The 23,119-nt window shown below is 47.7% G+C and overlaps 1 protein-coding gene across 2 annotated transcripts in view; it reads right to left on the reverse strand.

The window, feature by feature from the left end:
- The window catches only part of STK32B (serine/threonine kinase 32B), a 343,330-nt gene that overhangs the window by 55,152 nt on the left and 265,059 nt on the right, over window positions 1-23,119 (reverse strand). For both annotated transcript variants that reach the window (XM_079920141.1, XM_079920140.1), the window contains exon 5: window positions 13,234-13,271. In XM_079920141.1, the coding sequence (XP_079776267.1) occupies window positions 13,234-13,271 (38 nt within the window). The remainder of the gene's footprint in view (window positions 1-13,233; window positions 13,272-23,119) is intronic.

Consider the following 23,119-nt stretch of genomic DNA (forward strand, 5'->3'; position numbering starts at 1 on the left):
AATATTATTATATGTTATGTTAGAAACTATATTCATATTATTATGATATATATTATTTAATACAAGTATATATTTAAGTCTGAAAATATCTGAGTTATGAAACCATATCTGACTCCAATAATTTCAGATAAGAAATTGTGGACCTGTATTTGCAGAGTATTCCATATATGGTTATACCATATTTTATTCAACAATTCTCCTATTATGGCACTCAGGTTGTTTCCAGTTTTGTTTGCTTAATTGTTTGTCTTGTTCTTATAAAATATGCAGCAGTAGTATTCTTGAACTTATCTTTACATATTGCTACTTTTATTTTGACTGGATAAATTCCCAGAAGTGGAAGCGTGTAGTTAAAGGGTATGCATTTTATGTTCCCAAAACTTACAATTTATGGTACTATTAAACAGAATATGAGTGTGTATTTCTCTGCACTTCTACTAGCACTCACTGTTATCAATAATTTTACTTATTGGCTATTATCAGATGATGAGAAATGTTATTTCAGTGCTGATGCGGCTGCATAGTTTTCATGTGACCAGTATCCCTGCGAACTGCCTATCTAGAATATTGGTCAATTTTCAGTCAGAGCTCCTTGACTATTCAATACATTTACCCTCTTCTCTGGTCCATCAACTGCAAATATCTTCTTCTAGATTATTGCTTTTCTTTTGACTTTATAGTATCTCTTCCATATGAAAGTTTAAAGAATTCAAACAATATATTATTTTTATAGTTTCTGAGTATTATTTTTCTTATAACTTTCCAGTTTCCAGAAACCTATTCTACCCCCAAGATTTTACATATTCCTCAATATTTTCTTATAAGACACATATGTATAATTTATATTTTGTATCAATATTTAAATCTCCCAACCATATGGATTATATTTTTCTATATGGTATGATATAGTTTCTGATTTTATTTCTTCCAAATAGATAGCTATTTGTTTCAACATTTATTGAAAATTTCATCCTTTCCCAGTAACTTGTAATGTGACCTTCATTTTACAGCAAGTCACACGTATATGTGGATTTGCATATGGATTCTCTCTTCTGTTGTACTGACCTATTGTTTATTGCTGGACCAGAACTATACTCATTTCATTACAATAGATTTGTAGCCCATTGTAAAATTAGATGAGAGTGGTCACCCTCATGATTGTTTCTTTTCCATGTTTTCTTGGAAACATAGAAAAGAATATTTATTCTCAAATGTTTATTTTTGGAGATGAATTAGGAGATACTCCCATTAAGATTTTGATAGGAATTACACTAAGTTATGCATTCATGTGACAAGTGTGGACATGTAATCCACCCAAGGTCATGCTCTGTCTTTCATTCAGCTTTATTCCTTCAGTGTATGTTTAGTGTTCTCTTCATTTAGACCTTGTAACTCCCTGGATAAATTTATTCCTAGATATTATATAGTTTTGGTCACTATTCTGAATGAAAATATTTTCCTTTTCTTTTTATACTTAGTTGTTTTTAGTACAATAAAAAGCTCTTAAGTTTTGCTTATTTATCTCCTATTAATCATCCATAGTATAAGATATTATCTGCCAATACCCCATCTCCCCTTCTAGGTAGTAACAGAATTTTTAACTGAGTTCATGCTCACCCAGTTGAAGACTATATTTCCCAGACTCCCTTGCAGCTGGCTGTGGTCATGTGACAAGGTTCTGACCAATGGGATATGAACAGAATGATATTTGCAACTTTCAGGATAGTTCCTTAAAGGGAATGAGAATTCCCTCCTTCCCTCCACTACCCCCCAATTCTGTCACCTGTTATGTGGACTTGGGGGGTTATTCTGGGCCACACAGATGAGGAGCAACAAAGTAGAAGCAGCTTGGGTCACAGTAAATGTCAATGGAGGAGAGATTAGACTTTTACCAAAGAGAAAACTACTTCTGTTTCGTTAAATTTTTGTGAGTCTTTGAAAAGCAATTATGTCTCTCTTAAATTTCACAACCCGCTATTAATTTTGATAATTTTTCTAGTGAGCCTTTTGGTGTTTCTAGGCATAGAAGCACATCACCTGCATACAATGATGGTGTCCTTTCCCTGGTTGAAGGGCTTAGAGCACTGTGGTTAAGAACACAGTCTTTAGAGTCAGATTGCTCAAGAACAAACAGCTGTGCTCCTGTGTGGGCCATCTGCTGTTTGTGGCCACTCACATCCCCTTATCTCAGCAACTACTCATCCCTGCACATCTGGCTGTGGAATGGGGCATGTGGCTCCAGCTGCAGCCAGCCAGGCTAACCTCACCCTTTGGCTCTAACAGTTGGCTCAGGGTTGGGCATATGAACCAATTGGGGCCAATGAAAACTGGGGAGATGATTTTCTAGGGATTCAGGAAATGAAGAGTTTTCTTTCTTTTTTTTCAGGAGCTACCTAAAGAGATATTCTCTGCCTTTGGCCAGTGTGATGTGGGGATATAACCACCCCCCTGACCCCCCAGGAACTGTAGAAGCCATTGGCTTCCACAAAGAAAGACAAGCTAAAGATGAAGCCTATCCTTGGATAAGGCAGAGCTGCAAGGGTGGCAGAGAAATGGTGCCAAAGCCTGAGCGAACCCTGCCTGAAGCCACATTCCACTGGGCTTCAGTTATACAAGCTAAAAAAACCCCTTTATTGTTTAGGACTCTTTGAGTTGGGCTCCCTGTTCTTTGCCACACACTGCTGGTGTCCTAATTGATGCAGACACTTACCATGAGATTTGGGCAGGTTATTCCACTCTATAAGCCTCTGATTCTTCTAATACTAATAAGTACCTTGTAGGGTAGTTGTAAGCATTAAACAGGGTAGATAGGGACTGAGAATGTGACCTTTGAGCAAAGACCCAAAGAAGAGAGGCAGCAAGCCATTGGACTTCTGGGGGAGGAGTGTGATGGCAGAGGGAATGGGCAGCAAAAAGGCCCTGCAAGGGACCAGCGAGGGGGCCAGAGACAGAAAGTGGGAAAGGGGCTCAGATGGCTTTTACTCCAAGTGAGAGGGTTTTGAGAAAGAGAGATACAATCCAACTCACTTTAGAATCACTTTGGCTTGTGTATGGATTGTAGGGGCAATAGTCAAAGCAGGGAAACTGATAAAGAGGGAGAAAAACAATGTATCCCCCATCTATTTAAGCTGCTGTCGTTTAGGGTTGCATAACTGGTACATAATTGGTGCTGAAGCGCATTTAATCCTTAAGTACTCTTATCAGGGGGGTATGGCTACCCTGTTTTTTACAGAAGAGTAGCCTGAAGCTCCAGAGACCAGTGACTCATCCAGGGTCAGCAGCTGATACGTGGGAAGCTGTTTGTCTCCAGCCTCTTCCGGGGCAGGCATTTCCTCCGCCCCACGCTGCCCCCTTCAGAGCTGAGTCTCACAGCCCAGCCCTTACTTCCTTCCGGCCCTCTGGGGTGGAGGATCTGGGGCAGCTCTGAGGCCGACCAGTCTATAGGGAATTCACGTCCAACAGGAGCGCCAGACAGCAGAATTCCACTTCTGGTTTCTGTACCGTGTGAGTTGATGAGCTGTAACTTCCTGGTGTGTCTCCTTTAACAGTTGAGTCAAGATGTGGGAAAGTGAAAATTAGTGCCTTATGAGGTCTCCGAGTTCCTTCTAAGGAGGATGGAAATTTACTACAAAATGTGCAAATATGAACTGACTTTTCAGCTATTTGTTTTCTGTAAATTAAAAACATTCAAAATTCAGGGAGAGAAGGAGCCCAGGATACTGTGTGAGATTTGTTAGTACAAGTTTTAATGAGAGAATCAATAATCAATAATCATCCTCCCAGCCCTGTTTATGAATCCTGAACTCCAGCCCTGCTTCTCTCCTTTCTCTGAACTCATGGAAATTCATCACACCTCCAAGACTCTGACACCATTTGGAATGCTTTTTCCTCCCCTCTGCCTCGCAGATTTCCATTCATTGTTCAAAACCTGGCTGGAGAGTTATATTACTGCTGGATGCACATCTAACCTTTGCTTGCTTGCTTCCACTAACAGGAGACTCACTACCATGAGGGGTGTGTGTGTCTTAGTTGGCTTGGGCTGCTAAAACAGATTACCACAGACTGAGTGGTGTAAACAGCAAGCATTTATTCATCACAGTCCTGGAAGCCGGAAGTCCAAGATCAGGGTGCCAGCATGGTAGGGTTCTTGGTGAAGGTCTTCTTCCTAGTTTACATGACAGCTTTCTTGCTGTATCCTCACATGGTGGAGAGAGAGAGAGCTCTGGTCCCTTCATCCCCTTATAGGGCACGAATCCCATCATGGGGGCTCCAACCCTATGACTTCTTCCAAACCCAATTACTTCCTAAAGGCCTCAACTCCAAGTACCATCACACTGGGGGTTAAGGCTTCAACATGAATTTTGGTGGAGACACATTTAATCCATGGCAGACTGACTAGTTTAGGCTTCTCCTCTGGACCCCGACCCATACCTCCACAGTCCCCTCTATTGTCATTCCCATGCTAGCATTCACCATGTTGTATCCATCACTTTGTTCATCTCCTTGAGGCCAGGAATCCTCCCTCATTCATTTCTATGTCCCCAGTACCTTAGCACTGGCCTGACCTGGAAAAGGTACTTATCAAGTGTTTGTTGACTGGCTGATCGACTGACCAAACAAAAGACTGAATGAAGGAAATATGGTAGGCAATCCGATCACCTTTCTTCATTCTTTACTTCTTAAGGCTATCATGGTATTTACAGGAGTTGACAACACTCCATTTCAATTTTTGACTTTTAAAACTGTAGCAACGTCACTTTTTCAGCTGGACTCAGCTGATGGGACTCAGCCACCCTCTCCACGGTTTTTGTAATCACTGGTGCCAGTGTCAGGATTGGCACCACGAGGACCTGTAACTTGGGCTATTTTCCGAGTACAAAAGTACTTGACATCCATGTGACTTGGAAAAATTCTCACTCATTTCTTCATTCACTTAGCAATCATTTAATGAGCACCTCCTACCTGTGCATATGGGTGGAGGGGGCTTGGAACTGCAGACACTAAGGATGTGCCAGTTACCTGTGTCATGGAACTGGGGGATGGGATGATGGAGATTACACGAGGCTAAAGTCCCATCCACAGTCCCCTCATTGCGGTATAACTGGCAATGCAGAGAATCTTCTCAGTATTACCAGTAACAGGGACTCCTACTTCGAAGAGTGATTCCTGCATCTTCCCTGTATATTCCAGGAGAAAACATCCAAAGTCTTCCTGAATTTTGCTGACTTTTCATCTGTTTCATCTGCAGCTACATTGCACAAGTGTCTATTCCTGCTCCACCATGCCACCCCCCCTTCCCTTCTCCCCTCTCAGCCCCTGTAATGAAATAACCCCAAACCCGCGTGGGTATTTACCAAATGAGTGAGGGCAGTGCAGTGCTCTCACTGGGACCGACAAGGCCACAATCCAGGAAAAGATGGGGTCTGCTTGGGAGGGGATAGTCAACCGAACGTCAGGCTTTGTTTCCTGCAGAGTGAGTTCTCTCTAGATCTATCCTCAGGAAGCCAAGATTGGATTCGTGGCTGTGAATTCCTGGGAGTGAGGCTAAGGTAGTGCCCACCAGAGGGCACTAGATTGGGAGTTAGGCTGACAGGGGGTCCATATGTAAGAGATGATCTCCTCCCACATTATTTTCTGCCTTGTTTCCCTGGAATTTGGAGTAAAGCCTCGTGGGAACATCTATCCCCACCTTAGCTGGTTTACAGGGTCTACATCATGCCTAAGCCAGAGGTCACAGTGGTGCTGCTGAAAAGACACAGCTGGATGCCCAAGAGGACGAGAACCTTGCTGTAGACTCAACTGCCCCGCCCATGACAGGCTCACATGCTCACTGCTAATAATATCTGTACTTCCAAGATGTCAGTGTGATGCTACCCTGGCTGTGTTACTTCCCTCAGGATCACACATCCTGGGCACTGTTTCCTGTTGCCCTCATGGAGATGACAGTGAATGTACTGCAGGACAGTGGCAGAAAGAGAGAGGGGGTGAGGAGAGGGAAGAGGAAGGAAGGAAGGAAGAAGAAAAGAAAGAAAGAAAGAAACCAAATCAAATTCCAAGGCACCAGCTTATCCAGTCTTCATTTGGCTTTACCTCAACCAAAGATTGACTCTGTTTCGGGGCACACCTTTGCCTAACGTAGAATGAATGACCCTCTGATTTTCTTCTGTTCTATTTGATTTGACCTCCTCCCCTATCTTGGACATGGGATGGGAAAGAAGGACTTTCAAAACAATCTGTGTGGGACTTCCCTGGTTGTCCAGTGTCCCCCTTCCAATGCAGGGGATGCTGGTTCGATCCCTGGTCAGGGAACTAAGATCCTACAGGCCGCAGGGCAACTAAGCCCGCGTGCGCCTCAACTACTGAACTCGTGGGCCTCAACTAGAGAGCCCGTGTGCTGCAAACCACAGGGTCCACGTGCTCTGGACCCCGCGCACCACAGCTACAGAGCCCACACACCCTGGAGCCTGTGCACCACAACTAGAGAAGAGAAAACCCGCATGCCACAACCAGAGAGAAGCCCGCACACCGCAATGAAGATCCTGCGTGCCGCAACTAAGACCGACGCAGCCAAAACTAAATAAAATAAATAAATAATAAATAAATCAATCTTCAAAAAACCAAAAAAATCTGTGTGCTCCCTGCTCCCCCTGTGCGGGGCTGAACAAGCAATAGCAGGGTACAAGAAATGCAACACGTGTGGGACTTCTTGAGCTCCTAGGCTGAGATTCGGGGGAACTCCCACCCAAGACGAGTTTCAACGCCTTCCCCCGGGATATATTGTGATTTCGTAAAACCCGCCCAGCCTTCACACCCTATTTGATATGATGCTGCTTGGAAACCGTCTCCCCCAAGGCTTTTGAGAGGGCTCAACAGTTCTGAGTTTCTTTCCCCTTTTCTCTACTTCTGTGGCTTTTAATGTTAAGTCACGAGATTTTGGGTTAATTAGTTACTACAGCATAGCCATGGCTCCCTGATCAATCATTTCCCTTCCACGTCTCTGTGTTGGCATGTAATTTTATGCAATCATACTAATCACAGTGAATTAGGTTTACAGGGAGGTTTCTATAAACTTTCTCAGCCATGATCTGCTCTTTGCAATGACTGAGAGGCACGGGGATAGAGACTATATTTTGATACCTAGCATCCTTTTCCACTCCATTCTTTCCTGCCTCCTGTATTATAAGGACCAGAAAGAGAGAAAAACCACATGTCCTGACCCTCTTGCAGCTAGGGTTCTGGACAAGATTTAGCTTCTGCCTTTCAAATGCACTCAGGCAAGGTTTGGAAGCAGAAAGGAAGCAGAAGGAGAATGCCATTTGAAGTCTGGAGTTACACCGTCTCAAGTCAAAGAAGTATGCGTGTCTCCAAACCAGAAGCTGGCAGACAGACATGACACACACCCTTCCCTGTCACCTTCAGAGGGAGCACAGCCCTGCGGACACCTTGACCTCGGGTTCCTAGTCTCCAGGACTGGGAGACAATACATCTCTGCTGTTTATTGCCTCTCAATCTGTGGGACTTTGTTCCAGCACCCCTAGGAAACTAATACAGGGGGCTATTTATTGGGGGTCCTCAGAGATTCCTGCTCTGGGTCTTCAGGACTTTAAGACATCACACTGTGCTAGACACTTCCATTCCCAGCAGTCTTCAGAAAGAATCTCATTACCAACCTCCCAAGGACTCCAGGCTAGCTTTAAGCCACACTCCTAAGCTTTATCCTTAAACTCGTCTAGAATAATGACACGCACTGTTGGCCCCTCTGACTTAGCAGAAACACCTCTGCCCACCCCCCCAATTTGCCTGGGTGGCTTTTCCCACTTCCATCTCAGCTGCTCCAATCCCTGCATCTGAGGCTTCAGAATCAACACGCGCCTGATTTGTTAATTTCCTGGAGTCTCGTGAGGGGGATGTCACAGCACATACAGTGTTTTGACAAGTGATAAGGGGGTGTTGCTGCTGGCCACTGCCGTTTTGGGGAACACTTGCCGACAAATATGTCAGCAACAGATGGAGAGGAAATTCTTTGAAATAAGTCCAGTGAATGAGTGCTCTGAAATAGAGCCTGTTAATAGAAAATTAGAAGTGAAGTCCGCAGATTAGGAGACAATTGCCATTGAAAAGATAGTTTGTTATTCACAGTTCCTAAGAGGACGGGTCACATCACACCATGTGGGTCCCCCCAGGGAAGTACTAGCGTTAGTCTTGAGACAGAGGGAGAAGGGAGGAAATGTGGCCAAGAGCCCTTCTGGTGGTTTCTGTGGGAAGGAACAGGCAAGGCAGGGCAAGCAGGCTTAGGACTGGCTAGGCTGAATGATTTCAGGGGTTCTGGGGCACAGGAGCTGTCCCTGGCTGTCTGGATCCTGGCAGTGGGGTGTTTAGGGATACAATGAGGAAACAGATTCACTCTGCTGGCACGGCTGCTGTGTCACCTGTTACTAAACGTCCAGGTGAGGTTTCTGATCCCCAAGCGCCCATCCCGAGGTCCCTGAGAAAAGAAGGAGTTCTACGCCTCACAGCCTGCTGTCCTCTGGCCAGTGGAGCTTTCTCCTTTGCCCTCTGGAATGCTCTGCTCCCAAATGCTCTGGTGCCCACACTCTGGAGGGAGGATCCAGAAAGCCCTCCCTCCCCCTCCCCCTCCCCCAGCTTCACTGCCCTTCTGCTCCGGCACAGCCTCACCCCTGCCCGTCCCAGCACTGACCCTGCTGGGTCAGAATCACCTGTTTACTTTTCTGTCCCTCCCTCAGCCCTGGCTACACCTTAAAGCTACCACCTGGTAGCTTTAACCCCACGTTCACCCCCCCACACACCCCGCCCAGCACTTTCTCCTGCGAGATGAGTCAAGTGAGTGCCTCTGCGGGTGGGACCTGGGCATCGGCACCTTTTACGGTTCCTGGGTGACACGCAGCCGTGGCTGAGAAGCGCCACCCTAGACCACGATGTCCTCGGCCACAGGGGGTCTGTGTCCTTGGGTCGCCTGTCACAACACCTGGCTTATGGCAGGTCTGCAAAAGTGAAGGAATTACTTTCTTGCATACAGAAGAGGACAGAGCTACAGTTGTCCCTCAGTATCTGCAGGGGATTGGTTCCAGGACCCCCACTGATACCCAAATCTTTGGATGTTCAAGTCCCACGTATAAAATGGTGTACAATTTACCTATAACCTGGGCACACCCTTCCATATACTTTTTTTTTTTTACTTATCAATACCTCGTACAATGTAAATGCTATGTAAATAGTTGTAAGTACAATGCGTATGTTATGTAAATAGTTGTCAGCTAGCAGCAAATTCAAGTTTTGCTTTTCGGAACTTTCCGGAGTTTTTTTCCTGAATGTTTGCCATCTGAGGTTGGTTCAATTCGAGAATATGAAACCTCAGATAAGAAAGCTGACAGTATATGGTCAGTACATTTTGACCAAGGGTCCTCAGTAGACACTAAGGGCAAAACGCAGGCACTGCCCTTCTGTCTCTGACTCCCGGCTCTTTGCTCATCTGGGGGAAAGTCAAGCTCCCACGTGTTAAAGACCAGCCCCCCACCTGCCCATCTGCTGGATGACTGCATGAATCTCCGCAGTTCCTCCTCCTCTGTATCCTTCCTTTCGCCATGTCATTTGGCAGTGCTCAACCCCGACCCGGTGGGGTCTTGTGAGTTGCTTTGCCCACTGGGATGGCAGCAAATGTGATGCAGGTGGTGGCTTAAGGGACTGGGCTTTCCCTGCCTCTGTTTCTGCTATGGCCACGTGAGGTCACACAGGGCTGGCCTGCCAGAAGGTGAGCCATGAGGAGCTGGGCCGAGCTGCCCAGTCAATGAGCCAAGGTCACGGTGTACCAGCTGGCAGCCAGGCGACCCCCAGACACGGGAGTGAGCACAGCCAACGTCACCGTAGCTGCCTGGCTGACCCTGCAGGACCTCAGTCTTAGGAGCAAGCCCTGTCTACAAGAGCGTAACCCCACAGGCCTGTGAGCTAACTGGATGCTTCTTGCTTATGCCATTAAATTCATGTGCTTATTCATCACCCAGCATTATTGTACCAACAGAAAATGAATGCAATCCCTTCCCCTTCCCTCTACAGTTTTAAATTCCCCATTTCCTAGAGCACTTTGCCCTCAGCCCTAAAGCACTCTCAACTCTTCCTCTCACACTCACACTGATGCTGCATCCTCCTTCAACTTCATTTTACCTCCAGGTACGGTCTCCCTCTGCTTTTGCTGCTAGCCAAGAGACCCCAAATCTCGGAGTAGAATTAGCGCCCATTCTAGGAGATAAGACCAGCCTGCAAGATCAGGAAGCAGAGCAGACACCGGGGGAGCGGAGACGCTTCTGTGAGAGCCTTGGATTTTGTATAACCAGCAGATCTTGAACATTTTGAATAAAATATGAATGCATTTATTTAATTATGCTTATGACTCACTGTAAACACAGCAACCAACTTGTTCTCCGAGAAAACACTTAATGAGATCAATCAGCAAACTCTTTAAATAGAAATAGTTATCTGTTTTGTAAGCTGTTTTTTTTTTAAAATGCATTTAACAACAGGGTAAGGAGATCTAATGTACAGCATGGTGACAGTAGTTAATAATACTGTGGTGTGTGGTTGAAATTTGCTAAGAGGGTAGATCTTAAATGTTCTCGCCACTCACACAATAAGAACGGAACCTTAAGAGGTGCTGGATACGTTCATTACCTTGTGTTGTTAATTTCACAATGTATATGTGTATTAAATCATCATGTTGTACACCTTTAAAAAATCACATTGTACAACCTAAACATATACAGCTTTTATTTGCCAATCACACCTCAATAAAGCTGGAGGGGGAAAAAAGGCAACAATGACTAAGTAAGAAAAAAAGAAAGAAAAGCTGATGAGCATCTATCTCCTGTCATAAATCAGGGGAAGGAAAACCATAGCCACAGTCTCCTCTCTTGTCCTTCTCTCCTAGGGGAGAAGATTTGTGTTTTTTGAGAATCCTCTGCTCCTGATTTTCCTTCTGCACTGCCCAAAAAGGCACTCACTGGATGCTAAAACTGATGGAGGGGAGGGCATCAGCCATTCACATCTTAGTATGAAATAGTGTTCAGTGCTCTGTCTCGACAGCAAGCTTGATGAAAAAGGAGCTTAGAGAAGAGACAGGAGGGTTCGAATCCTTGGGGAGTGTGTGGGATGCTGCAAAGCCAGAGGGCAGGGTCAGGACACTGTGTAAGGCATGCGGGAGGTGGGGAAGGATGGGGAGATCTGGGAGGAAAGTGGGAAAGGGCTGAGGGGGAGAGGTGAGGACGAGCACAGAAGGGGAGGTAGGAAGGGATGGATGGAGATCCAGGAGCCCAGGAACGAGGGAACCTGGAGAAGGCTGTGTGAGCTCTGACCCGAGGCTGTAGCATTGGGCAGGAACTACGGCGTCAGGCAGGCCCTGGCTAACCCCACAGGCTTGCTGAGTCTCATTTCATCCTAGAGGAAACGGCTGAATTATTCCTACTGCTTGGCGTTCCTGCCTTGATTTTGCTTCTGGAAAGCTGCCCAGGGCCTGAAAGGTCTTTGTCCAAAAGTCTCTCTCAAGTCTCTAGGCTGGGGCCGTGAGGATCCCAGCCAGAACCCTGCCCTCCACACCCCTGGTTTCCAGGACAGCCCTGCCAGGGGTCCTGCGTCACCCAGCCTGTGCCTCTTCTCCTTCCACCTCACCTGCTTCTGTGATCTGAGCAGAGAAGGGACAGGAGAGGCTGAGAGCTATAAGCTAATACAAGCCCTCCCGAGCACCTTTATGTCCTGGTGCTGGGACGGCTCATCCTCCCCATCTTGTCTTAGACCTCTGCCACCCTGCAAGGCGGTATTACTTGTTTTGCAACTTGCCTGAAGACACACAGCTAGTTGGGGGACCAGCTGAGACCCAGGTCTGGGGTTCCTGCCTTTTAGATACAAACTGGGGACCTTGATTTGCAGCCTCAGCTCTGCTCAGTTTCCCCCTGGCAACCTAAGGTCATCCTTGACCTTCCATTCGGGAGCACAGGGATTTCACCTCTCTGCCCCAAAGCACTTGGGCTGGTTTCAGGCTCTGGCAGGAGACTGGAGCCCAGATGGTCCCATCCACCACTCCCACTCTGTCTCCCAGTACCAAGGGGTCTATACAACGAGGCAGGATTCCCTGAGACACACTGGTGACACACACAAGTCCTAGAGGGGCTTCGGGCTGGAGCCACAGCCGCAGCCTGCGGGAGGGAGTGGGGGAGGTAGGTCAGAGGAGCCGTGTAGATGAGGCGGCAGACTCGTCCCTGAAAGATTCAGCAGCACAGCAGAAAAATCCCCGTCTGCTCGCTCCAGCCCATAGCCCCGAAAGCCCTCGGGAGATGAGTTCCTGAAGCAACATCGGGGAATTTAGTCTCCAAGACTGCCATGATGGTTGGCTGCAAAGCTGCCTTTGGCGTGGACTGCAGTAGACTGGCAGTCATTGCTGGGCTGTGCCCTGGACTTGTCCTGACTTGACTGGGCACCACATCTCTGGGACTGACTCAGAACACAGAGGCCCAGGCTCTCTAAACAGGACTGGGTCTGGCCTCTGATTCTTACCAAGTCCCCCAGGGGATTCCGATAAGACCAGAGTTGGAGAGCCGCTGACATGGAGCCTTCTCCATGGACCTGCAGTGTCAGCCTCAACTGGGAGCTGTTATAAATGCAGAATCCCAGGTCCACCTCGCTCCACTGAATCAGTTTAAGAAGATGCGCACACTCCGTACACACATAAAAGCTTGAGAAGCCTGGATGAGGGAAGGCTTAGAGGATTACTGATTACTGATTTCTAGCTTGCCAAGCACACCCTATCGCATTTGATCCCCATGACAATCTGGAAGGTGGGTATCATTTTCCCCATTTTACTGAAGATGACATTGAGGCTTGAGAGGTGAGTGACGTTTCTGAAGCCCCGGGTTCACAGGTCGGAGAGCAGGGCTGGGAGGCTCAGAGCTTTCCAACCTTGTATCCCATTCCCATTTCTGCTCTGTTGTCCTCACACCAGGACGTGAATGGTGATGTCTTTAGATATGAAACCATCAAATACATTGGACTTAACTCACCGCAGCAGGACACAGACCAGAAATTTACACAGCTGTTCATTCACCAGGATTGAAACAAAAGAAGGCTTTCTAGTCAACCCTAAAATCCAACTCACCAGGACCAGGACCAAATTCCCAGAGCCTCAAAGTTCCCACTGAAATAGTCTCTAGAAAGCGTTCATAACAGGCTTACCGTGTTCATCCAGCAGTATGTTGTCTGGCTTGATGTCTCTGTAAGAGAAAACAAAGAAGCTGAAAATGTGATTTCTGGAGCCTACGGAGGAGCACGTGACAAACGTGACAACTGGGGATAAATGCCTGACAACACCTCGAGTGCTTATCTCTCCCCCGGCATGAGGGCTCAGACAGGGAGCAGAAGAAGAGTGATTGTTATGATAGTGGAGCCCCGTGTTCTTGCTTCCTTCCCTTTTCTTTTCCTGGAACTGCAAGTGGATTATTGTGTGAATATTTTTCTCCTCAATATTCTTAACGATTTCTGGCCTCTTGAGGCCCAGGAATGACTGCTCACTGAGCACAGGGTCTCTACTGGTGAGTACAGACACTTACCCTTCCTGATGGAATTTAGCCCTCCCACCTTGCTAGGTACTAAACCTCCCAGGTGTAATGGTCTCTGCTCTATAGACCTGGGAACTGAGGCTCTGGGAGGTTCAGTAACTTGTCCTCGTCATCCTTGTCCACAGCCTCTGCCAGTTTTTGTACAATCTCAGAAGATTTGACATTTATTATAAAGAAGTGAATGGGGCTTGAATTTCTAAAATCTGTGATTTTTACATGGAGCTCTGGAAAGTGTATGCACGTTCATGATGACTAAATCAGGGTTGAAGATGTCAATTCAGTTTCTTAAAAGATCACACCCAGCAATCAGCTGGTTTTTGTATAGTCTGTGAGCTAAGAAGGGCTTTTATACTTTTAAAAGATTGTAAAAAACAAAACAAGACACACACACACACACATGCACAAAGCAAAAATGAAAAGAAATGTACAACCCAGACTGATGTGACCCTCAAAGCCTAAAATATTTATTATCTGGTCCTTCAGAAGTTTGCTGATCCCTTTTGCACACAGCGGGCCATGTGCAGCGAAATCTCGGCTGGGGAGTTTCTGGAAAATTCTGCTCTATGTCATCATTATAGCAAAGGGCTCCCAACTCCAAGCTGTGCTTTTCAAAGGCAGGGGTTTTGCTTTCTTCACTTCTGCACCCCTAGCATGGCATCTGTCACCAGCAGACACAGTCAAAGAAAAACCAGGACAGTAGTTAAAGCAGTAAAGACAGATTTTATTCAGTTGCAATCACCAAAGGGGAAAAGAACTGGGCTCAATTCTGAACACAAGGGGGACAAGTGGGGATTTGTAGCCGAGGAGCAGGTGGGGATCGGTGGATGGAAAGTTACTAAGAGGAGACATCAGAGGTGAGAGGGGTTCAGGATTCCTGCTGATGGCAGGCCAGGGGGATCAAACCTCCCGGGGGATGAGCAACCTGATCAGAAGATGATCAGGTCGGGAGGATGGGGGATTCTGGCTAAACCAACTTAGCAGGTTCTTGCTAAGACCGGAGGATGCAGAGACAACGCAGAAGTACAAAAGACAAGGTTGGGTTTCAGAAGAACTCATCAGAAGACCCTGAGTGGAGTTTTAGGGGGAAAAGAACCTTTGTCAACGCACAGGAAATACGGAAGAATGAATGTGAGAGAAACACAGCCTTGGAGAAACTCAGTGGACAGCTTCAGCTCTGATTTACCCATCATTAACATGCATACACTTTCCAAAGCTTTGCATTAAAGCCATGGGTTTTAGAAATGCAAGCCCCACTCACTCATTTAGAGTAAATGTCAAATCTTTTGAGACTAATGACAGCTTTCTTCGAAATAAAAAGCGATTGCCCCTGAGTTTATCAAATAGCAATTCTACCTGAAAACGCGCCATGGTTATTTGTAACAGTATGAGGTAATGCCTACGGCTTTGGGGGAGAAAGATACACTCATACCATAGCTTTAAATTTTCATTTGCATTGTGACTTGTGAATACTGATGAGCATTAAGCCAGTGGAACCCCAGCTCCCAAGTTCACAGACACAGGTCCCTGGTGAACAGAGATTGGTCGTTAGGGGAGTCCCCAGGGGGAGGATGAACTAGAGAGCTCACACAATTAAAACAAAAGACGGAAGACCTGGAGTCAAGTGTTTGTGGCTCAAATCAGCAAACACTTTGTCTAGGGCCTCTCCCAGGAGGGTTTCTCCAGAAAAGGTGAGAGAAGGGAAAATAAATACTTGTCAAGAATGAAAACACAGCAGCAAATATTCAAGAGCATTTCTTTCCTGTTGCGGAGCACAGGCTCCGGACGCGCAGGCTCAGCGGCCATGGCTCACGGGCCCAGCCGCTCCGCGGCACTTGGGATCCTCCCGGACCGGGGCACGAACCCGCGTCCCCTGCATCAGCAGGTGGACTCTCAACCACTGCGCCACCAGGGAAGCCCAAGAGCATCCTTTCTTTAAGGTGTCACTAGAACTGCGATGACCTTGTTTGGGGTGTGCGGATTTCAGAGGAGCTGGCCGTGGACCAAGACCATGAGCCCAAAAGGCCTGCAAGGTCCTTGGCCTGAGCTGCCGCCTCCGCTGATGCTGAAATTACCCTGTTTTGGGGTTTTCTGCCCACCCCGCTCCTTTTCTTCCTCCTTCATCCCTCACTCCCTCCTCTGACTTCTTCCTTTTCCTTCCAGGGCATTCCCGGGATAGCCCTCAAATGCTTCCTCCTGGCAGGTCTGGGCAGAGAGCTGGGGACACAGTCCCTCCCCTCTGGAAGCTCAGAATCAGTGGGAGAGGGAGACACGCAGGTGGGGTGGCACAGAAGCCACGGTGCAGGGAGACTGCTCTGGAGCCTGGGGGAGATGGAACTGGGGCAGCTGGAAGGGAACGGCCGGCCAGGGAATCACACGGACCAGTGGGGACCAGGGTGTCAGAGCCAAGAAAAGATGGGGCAGTGGTGGCCGACCTAAGGAGAGGTGACCTTGTGTAGTAGGGCGAAGAGTGTCCCCCCAGAATTCACGTCTACTTAGGACCCCAGAAAGTGATATTATTTTGAAACAGGGCCTTTGCAGGTTCAAGGAAAGATGAAATCATCCTGGGTTTGGGGGGTCCTAATGCCTGCCGTCTTAGAAAAGAGATGGAGGTTTGGACACAGACACAAAGCAGAGAAGAGGCCATGTCAAGACAGGGGTAGAGACCACAAGGCAAGGAGAACCAGGACCCCCCCAGAAGCTGGAAGAGGAAGGAAAGGATTCTCCCCCGGAGCCTCTGGAGAAGGCTGACCCCACTGGCACCTTAATTTCAGTCCTGGCCAGAACCGTGAGGTCACGAATTTGCGTTTTTTTTAAATTCTGTGATAATTTGCTGTAGCAGCCCACAGGAGGCTACACATCTGGCAGAGAAGAAACAGAGCTAATGAAGGAGGTGGGTACATGTCAAGTGGCAGCCGGCTTCCCCCACTGACCACGGTGTGACCTTGGATAGGCCCACCATCCATCAGAGCCCACATTCTGAAAGGCCTCCATTCATGGCCTCTCATATCATGAGGACCAAACAGGGGCACAGATATCAGTGCCTTGGTAAACTAGACCCCTTGGCTCCAAGGAAAGAGGGTGTCCTGCCCAGGCGAATCCTGCTTGGGAGCAGACTGTCTGACACCCCGGCGCCTCTCCTGCTATCGGGGTGACCTCCCTGTGCCTCGGCTTCCTTTGTGGTGTGGACTAAATGTCTGACACATGCCTCTGTGTCAGCTCTTAGCACGGAGGGGAGTCAATGGTCCTCAAGCATCTTGGGGGCATCCCTTCCATGGTCACTGGGGCTGCAACAGTGAACAAGGCAGACCCAGCAAATGGAACTCGCTTCTAGGAGGCTGACAGGGGTGAATAAGTGACACGACCCCAAGTTGAGACAAGTGCTCTGAAGAGAACAAATCAGGGTCTAGAAAATAGACCTGCTTTTGGTAGGTGGCCAGGGAAGGACTTTCAGAAGACGTGACATTAGGTTGACATGTGAATGACAAGAAACAGTCAGTTAGACGCAACCCGGGAGCAAGCTCTCATCTTGCACATGAGTCCACGGAAAGCTGGGAGGGTGAATGGTTTAACCTGTGACATCTGTCCAGCCTAGGGAACAGGACAAAGGTGGTGGGGTCATTCCCATGATTACAGGCTATCAGACTGAGTCCTGGCGGCCTGGAGCGGGGACAAGTTTGTGTTTGTTTTAAGCCGCTCATTTAGTGGAAATCTGTTCCGCAGCGACAGAAAACTGTTACGATAGCTGTATGGTCTTGGGCAACGTACTCTGAGCCACGCTCTCCTCATCTGGAAAATGGGAATGACGGTCCCTATCTGACAGTTGCTGGGCGTATACACGGAGGTGCTACCACACAAGGCTTAGCAGGGCTCCCAGTGCGTGAGAAGTGCTGAAATAAATAACGATGAGGGTCCTATCTCTGCTCTTTAAAAGGAGCTAGGGAGCCCTCAGGGGTGGATTCTTGAACTTTTAGCAAAGTGAATTAGATCTCTTTCAGAGGAGACTCACCAGGCAGACTCCTGCAAAGCCTCACGTAGGAGACGGGAGGCTGATTCATTCGGGATTTAATAAGAATAACATTTTATGGGCAAAGCATCTTATCAGAGCCTCTAGGTTAGTGGGTTCCAGGACCATTTCCTCCGGTTCCACTTTTCACATTGATCATATCTCAGCCCAAGCACGTCATCCTGCTGAAAATGGGCCTGTGTGTTCAGAAAGGGCATTACAAGCATTGCGAGGACGGGCAAGTCTGCGACAATGTTTTCCGAGGACAGGCCCATAATTTCAGAGCTGGGCAAAATGATACTTTGATAGAAAGTGTGCATGCGAGGCTATAAAACCTGGTTCTGCTTTTGAATTATCCCCTGACCCCCAAATAAAACAAAGCATAAAATGTCAGTTGGGCTATTTAAAAAAAAAAAAAGGAGGGGGCTTCCCTGGTGGCGCAGTGGTTGAGAGTCCACCTGCCGATGCAGGGGTCGTGGGTTCGTGCCCCGGTCCGGGAAGATCCCACATGCCGCGGAGCGGCTGGGCCCGTGAGCCATGGCCGCTGAGCCTGCGCGTCCGGAGCCTGTGCTCCGCAGCGGGAGAGGCCACAACAGTGAGAGGCCTGCGTACTGCAAAAATAAATAAATAAAGCACAGAAATGGCTCTGATCCAGATTGCAGAAACGGGCCGTGGGGCCATTTCTGCACGTGTGCCTTTGCTGGGGGTCTCTGAGTGTTATATGTCCATGATCTTATGCAGCAATAAAGACAAATAAAAACCTGGTGGAAAAAGAGTCGCATCTGTGAAATGAAATTCTGTGGGTATTTTACCCCTAGAGAAAGAAGATGCTGTTGACATCACAGAAGTGACGCAGGAGGAGGTGGACACACAGCGGTCCCATTCCAGTCCCGACTTTGCTGGCCCTGAGGTCCTGGCAAAATGCCCAGGGCGAGCCTCAGTTTCCTCAGCTGTAAACTGGAAAACAACACATACTCCACGTACTTACGGTGAGGATTTGTTTTAGTCGGGTTTTTTTGCCCATTGTTAAAGCACCTAAACCTACATCCTATCTAGTACGGGAGCTTATCTTTATCGTGTTCTGAAATGCAAATTCGATAGTTTCAGTCGTGTCATCCAGAAACTTCTGTAGTTCCTCACTGCTGTCCAAGGAGTTACATGTAAGGCATTACAGGCAGGACTGGGGACAGGAGGAAGGATGGCCAGCTCTGAGGCTGGAGAAGACGGGTCGTGCTGGAGTGGTGGGTTAGAGGTTGGTGGGTAGAGGGAGATGGGTTTAGACAGGTGGGTTGAGACCACTTATGAGGGGCTTTATTTGATTATGGAGCCAACTTCAGGTTGTTAAGACTTAGGAGGCAATACCTGGGATTTTCCTCCAGGCTGGCTGGGTACTAGATGATTCCGTTTGATGTAGGTGGGGTTTTATGAGAGCAGCCAACCAAGTGCCAGGCCTGTAGGATGCACGCCTGTTGTTAGTAACGGAAGGAGCAAAGACATTTCAGTCTTGGGGATGAGCTACCAGAACGGGCACTGGGGAGGGAGGCTGGATGCAGTGACTGAGCCAGGGTTGAATGGGTGGGATTCACCTTGGCCATGGACCTCTGTGGCCAGCTGGCACCCATCCAGCAGCAAGCCAATGGGGGGCAGGAGGCTGATGAACTTGGTTTTCATGTTTTGGAATCTCTCACCATATTGGTGTGGACTGTCCTTCCAGAAACTGGGTACCGATTCTGAAACTGCATATTGTTGCTACTGGTTAGGTTTCACTTCTTTCTCCTGTCTCTCTCCTGCCTCCTGTGGAGGGCAGGGACCATGTACGGCCCCCAGCCCCCAACACGATGCCTCCACATTATCAGAAGTCCTGATACGACTCACAGCTGCACTTCCTGGAGAGCCTACCGTGAGCTGGGCACCATGTGGGCAGGTCACGTGGGTTTCACAAGGAGGGTGGCTTCTCGGATCAGGGGCTGTGGCATCCCCTTCTGTGTCACCCCGCTCAATTCTGACACAACTCTAGAGGCAGGTCTCACTCACTACTCCTATTTTATTGATGAAGAAAGAAGTATATACAGAGGGTCAAAGGTCACATGTCAGCAGACAAGACCCATTCTCAACTTGCCTCTAGATCAATGTTCTCTACCTGGGGGAAATACTCAAGAAAAAAATGAATCTCGTAATTCCAGGAGCATGGCTATAATACCTGATATTTGGTCAGCAAAATTATGTTACTTGGATTTCAGGATATGTTTCTTTATTACAACACCCACATACAAGGTTGTATTTCTTTTTTCATATGACCCGAATGGCTTTACAAAACATACATCTGTCCCTTCTTACACAAATTCCCTTAATTGCCCTCTGGTACCCACAGTGCTGGTGGCCGGTGTCTGGGAGTCCATATTCTAACATAATCTCAAAAATAAGAAGTGAATGCTGAGATGTGGCTGTCAACTTTGAAACCCATCAAGGGCATCAAAGCAAACTAGCAACCACTACCACTGTACTTGTACAAAAAGAGGGAAAGAGGAGCCCAGAAGAGTCATGAGGACACAATTTCAGAATAAGGCACAGCTGTCACAGGCCTCAGGCCCATTCCTGGAAAAGTGTTTATTATTTTTTAAAACTTATTGTATTGAAGTATAGTTGATTTACAATGTTGTGTTAATTTCTGCTGTTAATTTCTACAGACAGGGATGACCATGTGAGGACACAGGGAGAAGGTGGTGGTCTACAAGAAGAGAGGCCTCAGAAGAAACCCTGTTAACACACTGACTTTGAACTTCCTGCCCCCAGAATTATAAGCAAATAAACTTCTGTTGTTTAAGCTACCGAGTCTGTGGTACTTTGTATGCAGCCCAAGCAAACTAACACAGGTAGGTAATATTATTATCCTTATTTTACTGGACAACAAGACTGCAGCTGAGAGCAGTTAAACATTTCCTCCAGGTCACAGAGTTCATGGTAGAGCCTGGATGTACCAGTCAGAGACCCAGGTCTTGATTTAAAGGTATGGAAACAATTTTTTAAATGCACACACAGCCTGGTGAGTCAGTTCTTTCTTACATCTGGCTTAAAACCTCTTGTTGCAACTCAAGTCACTTTCCTCTCCCTTTATCCTTCGGGAGAGAAAGTGCATCTTGTCAAGCCATGCTCGGGGTTTGTTGGTTTTTCTTTCATCCTGCAAAGAACAAGCATCGGCATGGTTGACATTGATTCATTACATTCAAACGGCTATGCCACTCCACGGGGCCTGGGTGTAAATTGCATTCAGCTAATTGCCAAGTATACCTCATGGAGAATTCAAGAGTTTCAGGATTTACAAACAGGTTCAGGGATGCACTGGGCTCAATTAATTCCTTCATGGATGGGTGAGGCCAACAACAGGCCAACAACACACTGCCCTAGACACCATGAGGGCGTCGCCTTCCCAGGCAGGTCAGGAAGGGTCCGTGAAGCCCACGCAGACCCACCTAGCCCAGTTTTATTTCTTTCTAGTTGCTCTAGGAACACTAAATTACAAAGGTCTGTCCATGAGTCAGTCTGTGAACTCCTCAAGTTAAGCGCCACTGCACAGCATATGGAAAACAATAAAAGTATGTAAGAAGGATAGAGTGCTTGCCCACGCCCTGCAGGGACCGCAGGACAGCCTGCGATGATAGATAAAGCTTTAAAGCCCTTCACACATGAACTCTACGCCTGCCTGGGTCTCAGTTTTCCTCATCTGTAAAATGGGGATGAAATGACATAATGAATGTAAAGGACCTAGCTCAGTTCCTAGCATAGAGTAGGTGCTCCAAAAATGGTGACCCTTTCCCCCACTTTGACCCACCCCTACTTAGCAGGGAGTTTAGAGGGAACAGTATGGGGCAGAAACCGACCCTGAAAATGATTATGACCATCCTTCACATGTACACAGTTGTACAGTTCACAAAACCCCTTCCCATACTGTAATTCGTTTAACCCACACGAATGCTCTGCAGAACAAGCATTATCTTCTTTTCATGGACAAGGAAGCTGGAGCCTAGAGAGGTGAAGTGACTTCCCATGGTCAGAGTTAAAAGTGGCAGCAGAGGGATTTGAACCCAGCTCTCCTGATGCCCAATGCTCTTTCCATTTCCTGGGTGGGGCAGACACCCAGTCCTCGTGTCCGTGTGCACGCTGTTCCCTGGCCTGGAGCTCTCCAATCGCCTCCTGCTCAGCCCCTTGCATCTGGTTGCCCTTGCTCAGCCACCACTGCCTCTGAGAAGCTCTCCTTGAAGTCCTGGATGGTCCCGGTCCCTGTCCTGCATTTTCTTGTTCCCTGAACTTCGCTGGCTGTGACCACAGCCAGTGTGTGTGTGATTACCTGAATGATGTTCTTCTTTCCCAATAGGCTCTGAGTTCCATCGAAGCAGGGCCCACCTCTAGATCAGCAACCTGGCATGCTGCTGAGCACAGACTGGGCTTTTGACAACTATTGATTAAGTTTCTACATCTATAAACTTGTCCCAAGGCACTGGGTAAATGTTGGCCAGAACCCTAACGTCTGAGTCCAAAGATCCCGAGGGAGAACCAGGCCAATTAGTGTCAGGTACTGGCAGGGCGTGGTCCAGGCAGGGGATCCCCCCAACTCTCCCGGCTTCCCCAGAGACCACGGCTTAGCTCGCGCTTTATTTCACTCAATTCCTGCAGCTTGCAAACTGCCACAGTCATTCGGTCCTGCGTTCCCCCCTTGGATTCAGTAATCGGGTGGGTTCCACGTGGCGGAGCCTAAGAAGTGCAGTGACTCTTCAGGAGCTCCGTGGTCCCTCCCACAGCTCCCAGTTCTTTGCTTTTCCATTAAGATGCTCAGACATAGGCCTCATGTTCTTAATCCTACTTTCTGAGGAAAACACTGGAAAGAGACTCCATGTCAAGGTCTTCTTCTATTCATGTGATTCCTACTGGAATCTAAGAACACTGGGCAGGAGGACGCCTGACCACCCTCAGGAATAACCTGTCATTTTCCAGACCAACAGACTGACGTTCAGGAGAGGTGAGTCATTTCCTTGGGTCAATGGGTAAGTTAGCCTCAGGGCTGGGGTCTGAATTATGCTTTCCTGACTATTGTAACCTTCTTAACTGCCTGGATCTTCCTGAGTCAGTGAGAAAGGTATTGAATAGCTAAAAAGGAGCTAGGAAATAATTTTGTTTCTCCCTCCCTTTTTACAGACGAGGCAAATGAGTCTCGGAAAGGTTCAATGACTTGCGCTAAATTACAAATACGTCCTTACAAATCTGCGATCAGGTCTGGCTTGATCTTTCGCCATGGCCAGTGCCCTTTCTATCGCCAAGAATTTGTTTTCCCGCTTCTACTACCTTCCTCCTACCCCCTCCCTCCAGACCACTGTTTACCTCCCCCTCGGCTTCCTCACCACCTGACATTTTACGTACTGACTTGTTTTCGTGGTCTCCGTCTCCAGACTGGGCTATAAACCCCATGACGGCAGGGATGATTCCCCCCATTGCTGTACCACCAGGA

Source organism: Stenella coeruleoalba, assembly GCF_951394435.1.
Source record: "Stenella coeruleoalba genome assembly, chromosome: 4".
In the NCBI taxonomy this organism is placed as follows: Eukaryota; Metazoa; Chordata; class Mammalia; order Artiodactyla; family Delphinidae; genus Stenella; species Stenella coeruleoalba.